The sequence below is a fragment of the Lissotriton helveticus genome, chromosome 9 (assembly GCF_964261635.1).
Source record: "Lissotriton helveticus chromosome 9, aLisHel1.1, whole genome shotgun sequence".
Lineage (NCBI taxonomy): Eukaryota > Metazoa > Chordata > Amphibia > Caudata > Salamandridae > Lissotriton > Lissotriton helveticus.
In genome coordinates, this window is record NC_136070.1 from 1,124,695,607 (window position 1) to 1,124,710,825 (window position 15,219).

A 15,219-nucleotide genomic window follows, 5' to 3' on the forward strand; every position below is an offset into this window, starting at 1 on the left:
TAGTACGATGGGTTACGCCTACGGCGTTTACCTTTTCTTGTATGTCAGACCAAATTTTTCTTTTCCTGGCTTCAGGAACACGAAGTGAGGCTTTCCCAAACTGGAGGTCATATTGCCTCACTACCTCCTCTATCAATACCTCCAGCTCCCTCTCAGAAATTTTTTGTTTTCTTTTCCTGCTCTGTTCATCAGCCTGCTTGTCCCCACCCTGCTTTTCAGAACCCTGGGATTCCATTTCTGCAACTTTGGTGTCAGAGACAATTCCAAACTCCCTCCTCACTGTCTCTCAGCCAGCAACTGACTCTGGAACAGGTGCAGGCAATCAGGTGCAGCATGGGAACTCACACTTCCTGGTTGTGATGTCATCATTCTGCACCTGAATTGCTCTTTCCCGTTTTTGCGATTCTTTTTTAGCAAATTCGCTAATAAGGAATCGCAATTTGAGTAATCGCAGAATAATTCTACGAATTTTTGGGTAATCGCTATTTAATAGCGATTTTTTACCTACATCCGGTTTTGCGATACCAAAAGTGCGATTCTCAGAAAATCGCATTTTCCGAATCGCAAAAATTGATTTACCTACATATGCCCCTAAGTGTTTACTATTATCCTTTGGGCCTGCAGGCGCACACCAGCACAGCACCACATGAGCACCAGCACAGCACCCCACCTAAACATTACTCAGCATCAACTCAGCATAACTCAGCACCACCGCAGCATCATTCAGCATCACTAAGCACCACCTCAACATCAATAAGCACCACATGAGTATCATTCAGAATCACCAAAGCATCATCTCCATTTCAGCACATCATCACATTAGTACCACCTCAAAATCAGTAAGTACCAGCAGCTCAATCTGCCCTTGGAATATGGCATCTATTCATTCTCCCTTTCTGTCCGTCTGCTGCTCGCATTATAATTTAGGAACTATTTCCGAAACACCATCCTCCCATTAGTTATGCCCCCCTCCATATAAAAAAAAAAACCTACAACAGTCAGTAAGAATTTGCCACTACTGCAAGGACAAAAAATATAGAAACTATTTTTTTTATAAAAAAAATCTTTTTGAATGAAGTTGTTCAGTTGTACACAATGTCTTCTTGGTGATATTTAAAGTAACAAAACGGTTTATAATACTTTTTTATTATAACATGCTGCACAGCACCAAGATACACAACATAGCTTACACAAATTAGCAAAATCAATAGATCTTGCTAAACACTTATAAGGTCCCATAGGCGAGCCCTACTGGCAATGCCAATGCTTGTTGTAGGTTGAGCCTACTCTTGCTTCTTTTGAAGAGAGATTGTGCTTGTTTTTCCTTCAGAAGCTGGCAGCACTTGCATCCTCCTCTGCCTGAGCTGGCTGTGCTGAAACAGCGGCGGCAGCAGCAGCAGCGGTTGCACAGCAATCTTCAGCATCCCCATCAATAGTTTTCCTGACTGCTGCTCCACCTGTCATTTGTTACACTCTCCGGACTACTTTGTTTCGGACTCGAGGGGTCGAGAAAGGCATGGATCTTCTGAACCAGGTAAGAATGATGCTTGCACGAGCCTTTCTTCGCCTCTGGCAAGTGGGCGCTTTGAATCGCTTTCATAAAAATAGAAACTCTCAGCTGAACAACGGATTCTGTTTTATTTTTCACGCCTCCAAAGCTGGTGGGATCGGGGTCTTTCAAAAAGGTGAAGGAGCCCCTGGCGTTTCTGCGCGTCCTAGAATGGGTAAGTTTCGAAACTGAATGCGTTTTTAAACAACTACTTAAATCCCCAATGTCTTCTTACGGACCTCGTCTATGATACTGTGATGGTAATGGCCGTGGACAGGCTGTTTTCCAAACCCTTTGCACAGTGTTTTGTGTACCATTTGCTCAGGAAATATGGCAGGAAGAAAACATGCGCGCGTGCAGCCAAAACGATGAGTGATAAAACAGAAGATTGCCGAAGGCACTTTATTGGCGCCTAGATCCGCCTGCCGTAATTAATGGCTTAGGCACTGTTGATTACCGCGTTGTAATTGTCGATCAGAAGGCACTTGCGGTCTATTTTCAGACACTTGCGTAGCAGGGGAGCTTTAAAAAGCTCGCGCCTTGTGTATGTGCAGGTGGTATTGGGGAGGGCTACAGAGGGCTTGTTCACGGCGGGGCTTTGACTGTTACATGTTCCCTCACTTTGAAGAGGTGACACCTTTCGCTTCAGTGCGATGCCTGGCAAGGTACCACCCTTACAGATCGAAATGCCAGCTCTGTATTTGCCCGGGAATAAAAAAGGAGGGAAAGGGACTTTTCAAACGTGCCATTCAGGGATGTGGTGTAAACAAAAACAGTCCAGGTCATGTGGTAACGCTGATGGTTTCTGCACCGATGCACACAGAATCCTATTTGGAGAAGTGAGGGCGTTATTGCATCTCTTCGCGTGCATTATCCACATGAATGAGATGCGAACGGAAATACATACCAAAAAAGCATTTGCATGTTTATGGTCGTAGACAGAATGATTCTTACTAAATATTGCAATTCCTTCATGTAGAGTGGTTTGTTACATATCTCGAGGTATTTCAGCTGTCTGGGTCTGCCTGGCTATGCATTTCTCTCCAGAAATGACTGTAAATGTCAGGAATGCATGCCATTGCTGCAAGCATTTCGTCATGTGCATGCACAGATGCTTTAGACGTTTGCATTGGCCATCCTGCTCAGTATTTTTCCTTCTTATGTCTAAATCCTTCTCGTATTTGGGTCGAGCAAAGAAGGAGGAAGATAATTGGCCAGTCGCGCAATGTCACTGTTTGTTTCTCTGATGCTTATTCGTAGTGAAATCTGCAGGTCAAGTGACATCCATAGCCAGCAGGGCTGAACAACCCTCGAAAACCCACGTGAGCTGGAAGTTCATTGCCCATCATATGGCATTAGTCAGATAGTCTTCACTGTGTATATTTTAGGTGCTGGTAGTTTTTGTGTGATTATTTTTCAAATGACTACATATCCCTGAATGTGTTGATATCATGTGTTATAGTTTGTTTAATAAACCTGGTTTTTGCATTATTGTGATACGCATTTGCTGGTTCATTTCACGAGGCATATATGATATGATAAACGCAATGCTGTTTGTTTATTGAAAACAATGTGTATTGACAATACAGTTACCCTGCAGATAGGAGATAAGAATAAATAAAAGTTGTATGCGCAATATCTGTTTACCTTGAGAAACTGATAATGAATAACTCTTGCATAACATTTTGAGGTCTATATAGTATTCAATGTATTAGCCCAAAATAAGCCTCATTCAAGAGTCAGTGTCAACATCCTTTGACTATTTCACTGAGGGAAAAGGCCAAAGCATGGTTTTTTGTTTTTTAGCCAACATTCTGTCACTGTGATGGCCTAGTATTGTATTGAGCAGTTCTCCGACATTGTACATATTTCTTATTTTCTGTACCAGGCCACAGTCTGATTCAGCTTATGATGATGTGGAAACTGTATTTTGTTCGTATATCATTTGTGGGGGGACTAGCCCCCAGATTCATCAAAGTCCCGTTTTGCGAGTCCTTAATAGCGATTATTAAGGAATCGCTATTAAAGACTCGCTAAAAGGGATTCATGTAGAAATCGCAAAAATTATAGCGATTTCTACTGCCTCCTTATTTGCGATGCACTAATTGCTAATCGCAAATAAGGAATGGCTTTCCCATTCATTCCTATGGGCCTAAAGGCCCATAGGAATGAATGGGAAGTCAATCCTTATTTGCGAATAGCAATTAGCAAATCGCAAATAAGGAAGCGATTTCAAGGGTGCCAGGGTGTCCAAAGGACACCCTGTAGCACCCCTGAAATGCTCATGTACACTGGTGTTGCGCACACACAGGTCCACTAAAGTGCATTTTTCTAAGTTTTCGCTATTTACCACGAAGTCAGACTTCGCATTAAATAGCGGCCCCAGATTGCAAATTCGCAATTTTTAAATGGTTCATGAATTGCATTTAAGGAATCTCTAATTGAGATTCCTTAAATGCAATTCCTCGCAAATTTGCGATTTCTACAAATGCGATTTTTGCATTTGGGACGATGAATCCCAAATGCAAAAATAGCGCTCGCAAAGGGCCAGATTCTGAGAATCTGGCCCTTTGCGAGCCGTTTTCGGCTTCATGAATCTGGCTGTATGTCCTATTCATTAAATTCTACGAGTATATATTTGTTATTTAAGGATTAGGGCCGAAAAGGCTTTCCATGTCATCCTTCCTGTCCTTACGTACAAGGAGGGTCATAACTCTGATACATGAAACTTCAGTATAAAGAAATGTTGGCATTCCCACAATTCAGCTGTGTGCAATGTAGGAAGGCAAATACCTACGCACAAAATAAGGAATCGCAAAAATTGCGATTCCTTATTTTGCGCAAGGAGTTAGAAAATTGTAATTTGCAATTCCCTAAATGCTATGCTAGTAGGCATCGCAAATTGCTATATTGCCATAAGGAATCGCAAATAACCACCAACTTCAAGTTGTTGGTAATATGCGATTTCCTTTAAAAAAACACTTTTTTTTCTTTTTTACAAGTGCCATGTGGCACACATTCATGCCCGTAGGGCATGTATGTGTGCCACATGTGCACACATGCATATTTCAAGGGTGCAACAGGGTGTCCTTTTGGAACCCTTGCAACCTTGAAATTGCGCACACAATTTGCGAGTACCCATTGGGTACTCGCAGATTGTGTGTGCAATTCCTATTAATTCCTATGGGCCTTTAGGCACATAGGAGTGAATGGGAAGCTATTCCTTGATTGCAAATTGCAATTTGCAATTAAGGAATATTAAGGAATTGCAAAAAATATTGCGATTCCTACCTACGTGGCATTTTGCCAATCCTTAATAGCGATTCTCTAAAAATCGCTATTAAGGACTCGCTAAACTGCTTTGACCTACATCTGGTCCTAAGTTACAGAAACCACTGTTGGTCTTTGCTCCAGTCTACCAGCATCTTAGAAGAACATGAAAGTAATAACGTACATGTTATGGCTGGATTGGGGCTGAAACAAGGAAAATAACTTATATTGGTTTTTCATTGCTGCTCTGAGATGGCATGGTTTCATGGTTAAGTGGACTACTTCAGAGTCTCTCCCATGCTGGATGACGTCACTAAGGAATTTCCATCTGCCTTGCATGCACTGTGTTTTTCAGCAGCAGATCTTGCACTGACTCACTGTGCGATGTCACATTGTAGTGTATGGAACCATAGAAATACGAATAAGACACATTTTACCATCATAACCATCATGTCTCCATTACAGAACGACAAGAAAACAATTTAATGACAAATGTCACCATCACTGGGCCTCATGTATGCTTCTTCTTGAGGACAAAACCCTCTGTCTAAAAATGGAACTATCAGAATGTTGAAATGTCAGGCAGTGGCTGACATTTGCTAGGGGCATGTGTGTTTTGGAAATGCTCCTAAATGTAGCCACTTCTGAAACAACTTGTTGTCTGGCGGACCTCCAGTCCACAAGAGTTCCCATGAGTACAAAGCCCCTCTTTTAGATCGATGACGATTGGGGGTCAATTATGGTGTCAGGAAGTGCCCCACCCAAATTCAGCAAGGGTGTTCCTATGATTTTCCAATTGGAAGGAGTTGTCTGTAGTTTTTAGGACCCTGAGACATTTCTTCTCACTCGTCCAAAAGGAAATACTGATTCAGTTGGACTGTACAGAACTGTGGCCTTTAACAAAAGAAAAGATGAGATCCAGGGGGTTCAGCTGGAGCCTCTAGCCAAGCTTGCCTTTCAGATGCCTTCCTGAGCAGAAGCTAGCATGTTCAGCATAAGGGACTCTTGATTATTGAGGTAGTCAGTTTCAGTAATGTCTTTTCAGTTGCGCAGAAATGAATGTTTTGTCCTAAGATCAGTGGTGATTTGCAGCAAGCAAGAAGTCCCTGCCTTGATCCTTTTGCTTCTTTGTGCATTGCATAGATTTTGCTGTTCAAGACTCAATTCTTGGATCCAGGGGCCTAGTGGGTAGTTACACTGACAAATCTATTGTCCACAGCTTTTCTGTAGGTCATTTTTTCTTTTCCTGTAATTCCCCCCTTAATGAGGCTACAGAAGAAAAACACAACTTTGATGGTAGAGTTGCCTTTTGGTCTCAACACAAGACGTGTCCTTTCTTAAGAAATGTTTGCAATGGAAAGTCTACCTCTGTAAAGTATTTTTTCGTGTAGGAAAATAATAGAGATTGAGGCCTCTTTTCTTACTTCCAAATTCGACTCTCACCTAAATCTGGCATTGGTGGTCTAATGAAGACAAGGGCCCTTATTATGAGTGCCACAATATTGCTGCACTCAATAAATACAGACGCAGTGAGGTGCGTTTTCTACTTGGTGTGTATTTACCACAGCATTTCAAGTTTCATCCCCCACAATGGTGATTAGCTCAATAGTACCACAAGTTTGTTTTTTAACCATTTTTGGGGTGTAAATATCAGAATGACATAGTTTTTCCATGCGCAAATTAAGCCACGTTTTACAGTTTTACATGCAATTATTCAAAAATGTATTTACCAATTTGAGAGCAAACTCCATTTGTACCCAAACCAGGATTTCCGGATTAATTAGATCGGGAGCCTTACTTTCTTCAAACCACCAATGCTTAGAATTAGGCCTTAGTAAACCTTTCTGTTATGTTTTGATTTTTGTGTGTATGTTTAATAGAGATTTGGGTTGATTGGTGGATCTTTTTCTGTTCCGTGAATAGGACAGAGTCTGGAATGTGATTTCATCAAGTTTTTAATTGAGTTGGATTTAAAGAGAGTTCTTCATATAAAAGACAGAGAGATGAAATGTTGCATGAAAGGTGAAGGTAGTGGGAAAGGTAGGTGTAGGGCATAAGAGTAAATGGAGTTGATCGGCTTTAGTATTTCTAAGTTCATTTGTAAATATACTCACATGTCCTTGTACCCTCCCTTGTTGGCTACATATTCTGTTCCCATGTACACTGCTGTGCTGCCTTCAGAGGCCAGATTTGAAATCTGTAAATACACTTAAAAACAAATGAAATAATTTCTCAAACCATAAATGTAACAAGTATTCTGGATTTCACTTCAAGGCACGAGCAGACTTTTTTTTGCTTGGTGAGATTTGGGTGGAAAAACTTGAAGATTATGAAACTGGTATACCTTGACAGTAAACAGTTGGCATTTTTAACTCTGCATGCCCACATTTTTCTTCTTCAGTCTTCAGTGACCTCCCTCCATGCCTCTTCCGCTATGGTCCGGTGGCATGTTGATCACAGGCCTATCAGCAACCCTACTAGCCTTGGTGCAAAACAAAGTTTGTTCTAGCCACCCTGTTGGGTTCTGTGACAATTTCTTGCTGTGCAGAGGTCCAAAACCCAAAGTGACTTGCCTGCTTGCCAGCGCCCAAGTCTCAAAGACACCTTGTGCGGGACCTGGATATGCCTTTTGTGCCTGTTGAACTCACCTCAACTTTCCCTGAATTTCAGAAACCTGTTTAGATCTCCTTTACTACCAAGATCTTTCCTACGTGGGCATGGAGATATTGATATGGTGCTCCTAGCACCCTTTAGCAATGAGATATACAATTTTAGAGAGGTTTTCTTGGACTGATAGCTCTGTACCACGAGCACTGAGATGTTATAACTCAGCGACAGGAAGGATCTTGTTTTCGTTCCCTACATTGTGCATCCTTTACACTGTGCATTTTATGGAATTTTTCTTGGGATTGCGATGAGTAGGTATTGAGACTCGCTTAGTTGAAGTACTGTTTTGGCAGGAGGATCCTCTATGCTTTTAAATAGGTATGAACAGTGGAGCATTTGTTGTGAGTTAAGCATGCCATAATCTGTGTTTATCATAGGTGCCCAGCGCTGCTGCTATTGTCCTTTTATTTTATTGCTTAATTTGGTCGATTCTCATTGTTTGGGAATCATTTTACTTCACATATGTGACCCAAGTGGATATGTTCTACAGTTTTTATGTGCTTTTTTACTGAGGTTTTGCTAGCACATGCATCACTTTCATTACTTGAGTCTAGAATTGGACTTGTGGTGGGGCTCACAGTTTTGCTTTGTTTACTGGGAACTACATTTCATTTGCAGTGTTTTGTTTTGTTGTATTTGACTGTGCATCTGACATCAGCTGGTAGTCTATTGTTGTTTATGCCCAGAGCTGCCACTATCATCTATCTTGATGATGCAAAGACAACTGAGTGCACACTTTCTAGGAGAAAGTACCTTTGGAACTAGGAGGAAGAAGCAATAGAATATGGAATGCTGGCTGCATTGTCAGGTTGTCTTAAGATGCTGTTAGGCAGCATTGTTCCCATGGCAGAGCAAGACCTCTGGCCTCTGGTCTAAGGCTGACTCTCTCTCCGATGTGCTGTGCCCCGCCATCTCACTCGCTGACCTCCACCTGTAGGTTTCAAGGCCCCGTCTGGTCTTGGCGTGTATCCGTGGTGTCCTTCGTGTTTCACGTAATTGTTGCCTGCATTGTGCTATTATTGTTTTCCTTATGTGTAATATTGTCTGAACTCGTTTTTCCTTAATATTATCTGTTGGTACTCTGCCACCCCTTCCTATTTAATGGCGGCCGCTGTGCGGTCACAAGGTAAGCTTGTCTGCGCCCGTCCCCGACCCGACGGCGACCAGCGCCAGGGACCCTGGATCTCCCCCCACTCACCGCTACAACTTGATTGTCGGGTGCCAAATAGCAAGAACTTGTGTTCTTGATTCCAGGTCTTGTCACTGTTTTTCCGTCTTTCTCTTCTTCTTCCTTTCCCCCTTTTCTGTTTTCCCCTCTTGCGCTGGAACAAAATCTATTGAGAAAAATAAATGCTGGTCCCCAAAAAAAGATTGCTGGTGGGCCCCACCTGAAACCACCCATTCAAATTATTATTATTTTTTTTTTTTGTGGAATTTTATATAGCGAACTAGACCCGAAGATATCGGGTATCAAAGCGATGTACATGAGCACCATTTGCCTTACACAAGGAAGCATTCCTTGTTAGGAACGGGGAGATTAAGTGATTTGCCCAGAATCACAGGATGTTGAGCGTCATTGCCGAGACTCGAACCTGGGGGCATATTATCAACAAATAGCGATATTTATCGCTAAGTAGGGTTAGCGGTAATTTTTTTATCGCCGCGCATCACAGGATTTTATCGGTGAGATAACGTGCTATTAGCAACGTTTAGCTCAAAAGCGATAAAATTCCCGGTGATAGCGTCAAAATCCGTGAATATCGCTTAGAATACAGCGATATTCACGCATTATCGCTAACAGGGTCTTAGCCATTATATCCACCTCCCATTGGATATAATGGCTAAGAACTGGTCTGAGCAGTTCGGGTTGTACTGTTCCCATGAGGCACAGGGTCAGACTGATTTGCATATAGCCATGTCTGAAATGGGGTGGCTGAGTGGGCTAAAGAATGGTGATGGATTAAACCCAGATCAGTTGACTGGGGGTGAGTGTTTGATTTGCTGAAACGCTCCGTCCATCATCCCCTTTTGTATCGCTTTGTTCGCCATAAGTGTGGCAGTGTATGCTCAGACGTGAGTCCCTTGCTCACTTGGACACTGGATTCAAGATAGCCTGGCTGATGAGGATTATGAATCCGAAACCGGTCCCAGGATGCTTGTTTCCGGTCCATGGAAGACATGGCTTGGCAGTTCGGGCTGGACTGTTCCCATGAGGCACAGGGTCAGACTGATTTGCATATAGCCATGTCTGAAATGGGGTGACTGAGTGGGCTAAAGAATGGTGATGGATTAAACCCAGATCAGTTGACTGGGGGTGAGTGTTTGATTTGCTGAAACGCTCCGTCCATCATCCCCTTTTGTATCCCTTTGTTCGCCCTAAGTGTGGCAGGGTATGCTCAGACGTGAGTCCCTTGCTCACTTGGCCACTGGATTCAAGATAGCCTGGCTGATGAGGATTATGAATCCGAAACCGGTCCCAGGATGCTTGTTTCCGGTCCATGGAAGACATGGCTTGGCAGTTCGGGCTGGACTGTTCCCATGAGGCACAGGGTCAGACTGATTTGCATATAGCTATGTCTGAAATGGGGTGGCTGAGTGGGCTAAAGAATGGTGATGGATTAAACCCAGATCAGTTGACTGGGGGTGAGTGTTTGATTTGCTGAAACGCTCCGTCCATCATCCCCTTTTGATAGCGATGTTAGCGACTGCATTTCGCTAACAGGTTGGGTACGCCCACTTTGCATGTCATTAGCGATAAATATCGCTGACATGCAAAGCGGGCCCCAAACCGCTCGCTATTGCCTGAAAGCTGTCGCTAACTGCTGTTAGCGACAGCTTGCTAATAGGACGATAGTATTATCGCCGCTTAGCGGGCGAAAACGGCCGCTAAAGCGGCGAAAATTGCCTATCGGCCCCCTTGATAATATGCCCCTTGGTTCCCCAACTTCGATATCGACCGCTCTAGACGTAAGGCTACATCCTCTCCCCTAATTAGGCACTGCATTGGTGTAATATTATACTGATAACCGTAAAGCTTAAAAACAGTGCCAGAAATGCTTCACTTAAAGTAATTCAGTATCACCTGTTTCTCTTCTACGTAAAATGGTGCAGATAATGTAGCGAGGAGAGAGAAAAATGGAAGTTCCAAGTGTCAACTTATAACTAAAGTTGGAAACAAAATAATAGATATTACATCAGAAAATGCAAATAGATGGTTCTGTAATTTTGTATTCGGGGCTGTTTCATTCAGTGTATCTGCTTCTTGATATATGCACACATCGGTCTTATTCTAGGTAAATAGAGGTATTTCAGTTTTGTTAGCTTCTTACTGTGCCCTACAAGGTGGCCCATCTGGTCGTAGGCTCCATTCCCACAGCTTTCTAATGCACCTACTGTCCGGCTTCGTGCACAACCAATACGCATTTTCATTGATTCAAACCCACTCGAAAAGATATTTGAATACTTACTTTAAAACCCTAATGCACTCAGCTTGAGTTACTGCATCTTCAATAGTTTTTCGATCCACTTTGATTTACCTCTTTTCATGCATTCAAGTTTCTATCCAAAATCGTTAAGTTTTAATAAAATGTCATGTTTGAAAGGAGCTGAATAGTGACAGACATGCGCAGTCTTCAGCACAGGTTGTTGAAATGCTTATAGGTTGAGTGTAATTTCCCAGGTTGCATTTACATTGGAAAAACTCTGGGCCTTCCCCTGTGTTTTTTTTGGTAAAGCCAAATTCTGTTGGTGGTTGCTTTTATTACACTGCAAAATCAACTCTCTGATCATTTGAAGCACCTGAACTTGCATTTGTTTTATATGAACATATGTTATCCATCTCATGGAAGAGACATCAGCCAGAACATTTTTACCCCCAATGTAACAAATACTAAAGTTATAGAGCCCCACCTCTTGATTGCATAGGTCACCATACAACATAACACAGGTAATTGAATATTTACCACTGAATTCAGGTTCCTTTCTGTGAGCTTCATTTCCTCTTCATTTTGCACAATTGCAATCATATATCCAGCGTTCCCATTTTATTAAAACAATTCCAGGGCATTAATTCACAGTGGAAACGCTACAGTAGGGAGACCATTGAACAGATAGTTTAGCAGTGTCCCAGTACTCTTCAGATCTCATATGTTCTTCATTAACATTGCATACAAAACACTTCATCGCTAATATATCCCATAGTCAATAATGTCATTGAATTAATAATGGTGGGTCCTTTTGTTTCCACCAAAAAGCAATGGGCAGCTTAGCTGCACCTAAACGATGCCCAATCAAGAGTCTATAAGTCCTTGCAAAGTTTCTCATGTTTGGGAGGCGTAATCCCAGAATAAAAACTTCTGTGAGGTTTGAGGTTGGGAATACCAACACTTCCTTTAATGTTTTGGTGATATCTTTCTAGAACGGGGTCTGTTTGTGACATTCCTATCACATATCCAACAAATTGCTCCTTTGACTCCACATCCTCAACATCTGCGACTCGGTGTTGGGAAGATGTTGTTTATTTTGGTTGGGACATACTGCCATTTGTTTGGCACCTTAAGATGAATGTGTTCCTTAGACAGAGGGAACAATTGTGTATATCCTGCCATAGGGCCTCCAATTCCCTGGGCGCTGTGTCTTCCCTATGACTTTCTCCCAAATAGTTTGAAATGCCCTTTTGTTGGTATCTTTAGCCTCCAACATAATCACATAAAAGTTGGAGATCAGGGGGCAGATCTACAAGCCCCTTGCGCCACTTTTGCGTCACTTTTCCCATGTTAAAAGTGACGCAAAGTGGCGCAAGCGGCTTGTAAATCTGCCCGCAGATCTTTAGAAGTAGTTCGGAGAAGGGTGAAAGTGAAACCCTGTAGGCAGAGGAGCAGACTGGAACCTCAACTGCTTTGGATGACCTTCAGTAGAGGAAAGGAGATATATAAATAAGAAAATTAGGAAAAGGAATAAACAAATCTGCCCAAACTGTGTTCAAGAGTATTACACAAAGTGAATCAAAAGATATGTAACTGACAATATCCTGCGGTAAACTACAGAGACTGCTTTGCCCACACTTGTTTGTGCCACATCCAGGTAATACTCTGCACATTCAATAAGTATACTTATATAATAGAACAAGATGTGTATTTTAAGAAATAGTTTAAAACAATGGCCAGGCTAATGTTCAAAAATCGAAATAATAACACTTCCAGAGCCTAACTGCACTTACACAAATAAATAACTATATTGATTTGAAATTTCAAACAGAAGACACTCCTTCAGACAATTAGGACTTTTTTTTAGCATCAATAGAAATCATGCTCTTAGCTGAAGAAACAAGAATTCCTAGAAAGGTGACAGCAACTCCACAGAGCCACATAGCCCGACCTGAATACAGTAGCTCAATATTCTTTTTTTTGAAAAATATTTGTTTAATTCATTTATTCCAATTAAATGTAGTACAACAACAAATAAACACCATCAAAGGAAAGGTAGCACATGCACCACATACAGCAGGGATGAATTTTCCTTTAAGAAAGGTGTACCACAAACCACATAATCATCATACATATTAAATAATTGAGACAGCAGATGAGTACCAATCAGGAGCATTTGTGTCGGGAAGTCCAAGGACTCCATAGTTTCATCTTTATGTATCGCCTTTTCTTCCCTCTCGCCGTATTCCATACCTCTGGTCCAAACCACCAAAGGGGGATGTTACGCGTTTCTACAGTACAAGCAATGATTTGCTAATCAACCAAGAAGCCAGTACCAAACCACCAAATGGGGATGTTACGGGATGCTACAGTACCAAGCAATGTCTTGCTAAGCAACCATCCTTCGGGGAGAGGATGTAGCCTTATGGCTTGGCAGTCAACCTCGAAGCTGGGGAACCGGGTTCGAGTCGGGGCAGAGACGCTCAACATCCTGTGATTCTGGGCAAATCACTTAATCTCACCATGCCTAACAAAAAACAAATTAATGTGTCCATCTGTAACGCAACTGGTGCTCATGTCAAGCTTTCCGATATTTTTAGGTCTAGTTTGCGCTATATAAATCTCCCCCGCCCCAAAAAAAGAAGCCAGTAGTCATCAGTGATCTCTGACAGTGAGTTAGTCCACCCCACCATGATTCCTAACAGTGTACTTTGGGGTCTAATGTTGTGGGGGTATGGAGAATATTGGCCAAGGTGTTGTGCTATATCTTGCAGTACTGGGCAATAAAGGGGTCAGGACCACACTACCTGGTAAAATGATCCTCTTTGGTCAACATATCTTCTACATGCAAATGACTTAACTCTCCCTTTTTTCCAGAGTCTGTTAGGACTGTAATATGCTCTATGGAAGTATTTGAACTGAATTAGTCAGAGATTATTAGGAGTGGAATTTTTTCGGGGAGCCATTTCTGCATCTCGCCAGTCATCATCATCCAGCTCACTCATGTTATGTCCACAGATTGAGCTATGGTCCTACCACAGGTCTAGGCTATTGAGATAAATGAATCTATATAGCTGGATATACCCTTCGGACCCAATGGGCCCATTGATATTTTAGCCTTCAGTTGACTGTATTCTGGCACGCCCACTAAATCTGTTCTATTGGATTTTATTGCATGACAGATTTGGAGGTATCTAGAAAATTACGATTTGTGCATTAGGAATTCCCTGGTTAGATGTTCAAATGTAAAAATACTTCCCAAATGTCCTAAAGCTCCAAGGAAGTCCTAGATATGACAGCCTGCAAGGTGCGTTACATGATTAAGCCTTGTACACAACAAGAGGGGATTGCGAGCTGTAAATCTGTTAATCCATTTCATGTGAGTCAGTGCAGTCCGCCAACAAAGGAGTGATAGGCTCCTAATTAGATGAAGTGAAAATGGAGTAGGACCCTGTACAGTAAATTCAAAATCCCCAGCTTCTTGACTGTTTCTAACTAATGATAAGAAGGAGTCATGACGGTCGGCGTGTTAGGATTCCAGAGGCAAGATGGCTGCCGTGTGGAAGGCTGTGTGAGCAGCTTGCTCCCTGGCTCCAGGCGTCCGGGAGAAAGGGGGAGAGCATCGATCTATTTTTCACGAGGAAAATTCTTAGACTTGTAGCGCTTCTGAGATATATGGCGTGAGCGGCTTTGCACGGCTGCATTTGGCATCTGGCTGTATTCAATTACTCACTTGGCTGTATCGGCGTTTCTCCCGTTGCTGGACATTTTAAGACGGAGGCCGCCTGAGGCGTCGCCTGTTTCCGGCTGTTAACCGGGTTGCTTCTGTGGTGTGGAGAAAGGCGGCGGGCGAAAGTATTGCGGAGATTCTCTTGGGAGCTGTCAATGTTTCTGACGCGTTAAACGTGATACGCGATACAAAGTATCCCTCGAAAAGAACATACGAATGTTGCTGAATTTCTATGAGCTTAGACGGCGGTCCCCGCTGTGGCGTGCTACACTCTGCCTATTTTGGGCGCAGAGCGGTGTCCTTCCTGGTAGAGGCGGAGGCGGAGGCGGTACACGGAAGGGGAAAAAAAAGACACCGTTGCCTTCGTCCGTCAGCACCCGCAGTAACAAGAAAACCGACGGGGGCCGAACGGAGAGAAACACGGACCCGGGCGTCGAGGGATCTGTTATGGCGGAGGCTTCAGAGGCGGTAAGCTTAACCCCTGCTAATCCCATAACTAAACAGGGTAAGAACTCTGGTAGACCCCCTACGAAGCATAATGAGGCCGCGAGTGTTAAGGACGCTATGCTGCAGACTCT

General features: G+C 42.7%; 1 protein-coding gene across 1 annotated transcript in view; it reads left to right on the forward strand.

Annotated features, from left to right (window-relative positions):
* The first annotated feature begins 1,403 nt into the window (after positions 1-1,403).
* Positions 1,404-15,219, forward strand: part of SYNPR (synaptoporin) — a 734,696-nt gene continuing 720,880 nt past the window's right edge. Inside the window, exons 1-2 of the mRNA XM_078661539.1 lie at positions 1,404-1,534; positions 1,659-1,724. Coding sequence (XP_078517665.1) covers positions 1,517-1,534; positions 1,659-1,724 — 84 coding nt within the window. The 5' untranslated portion in view covers positions 1,404-1,516. The remainder of the gene's footprint in view (positions 1,535-1,658; positions 1,725-15,219) is intronic.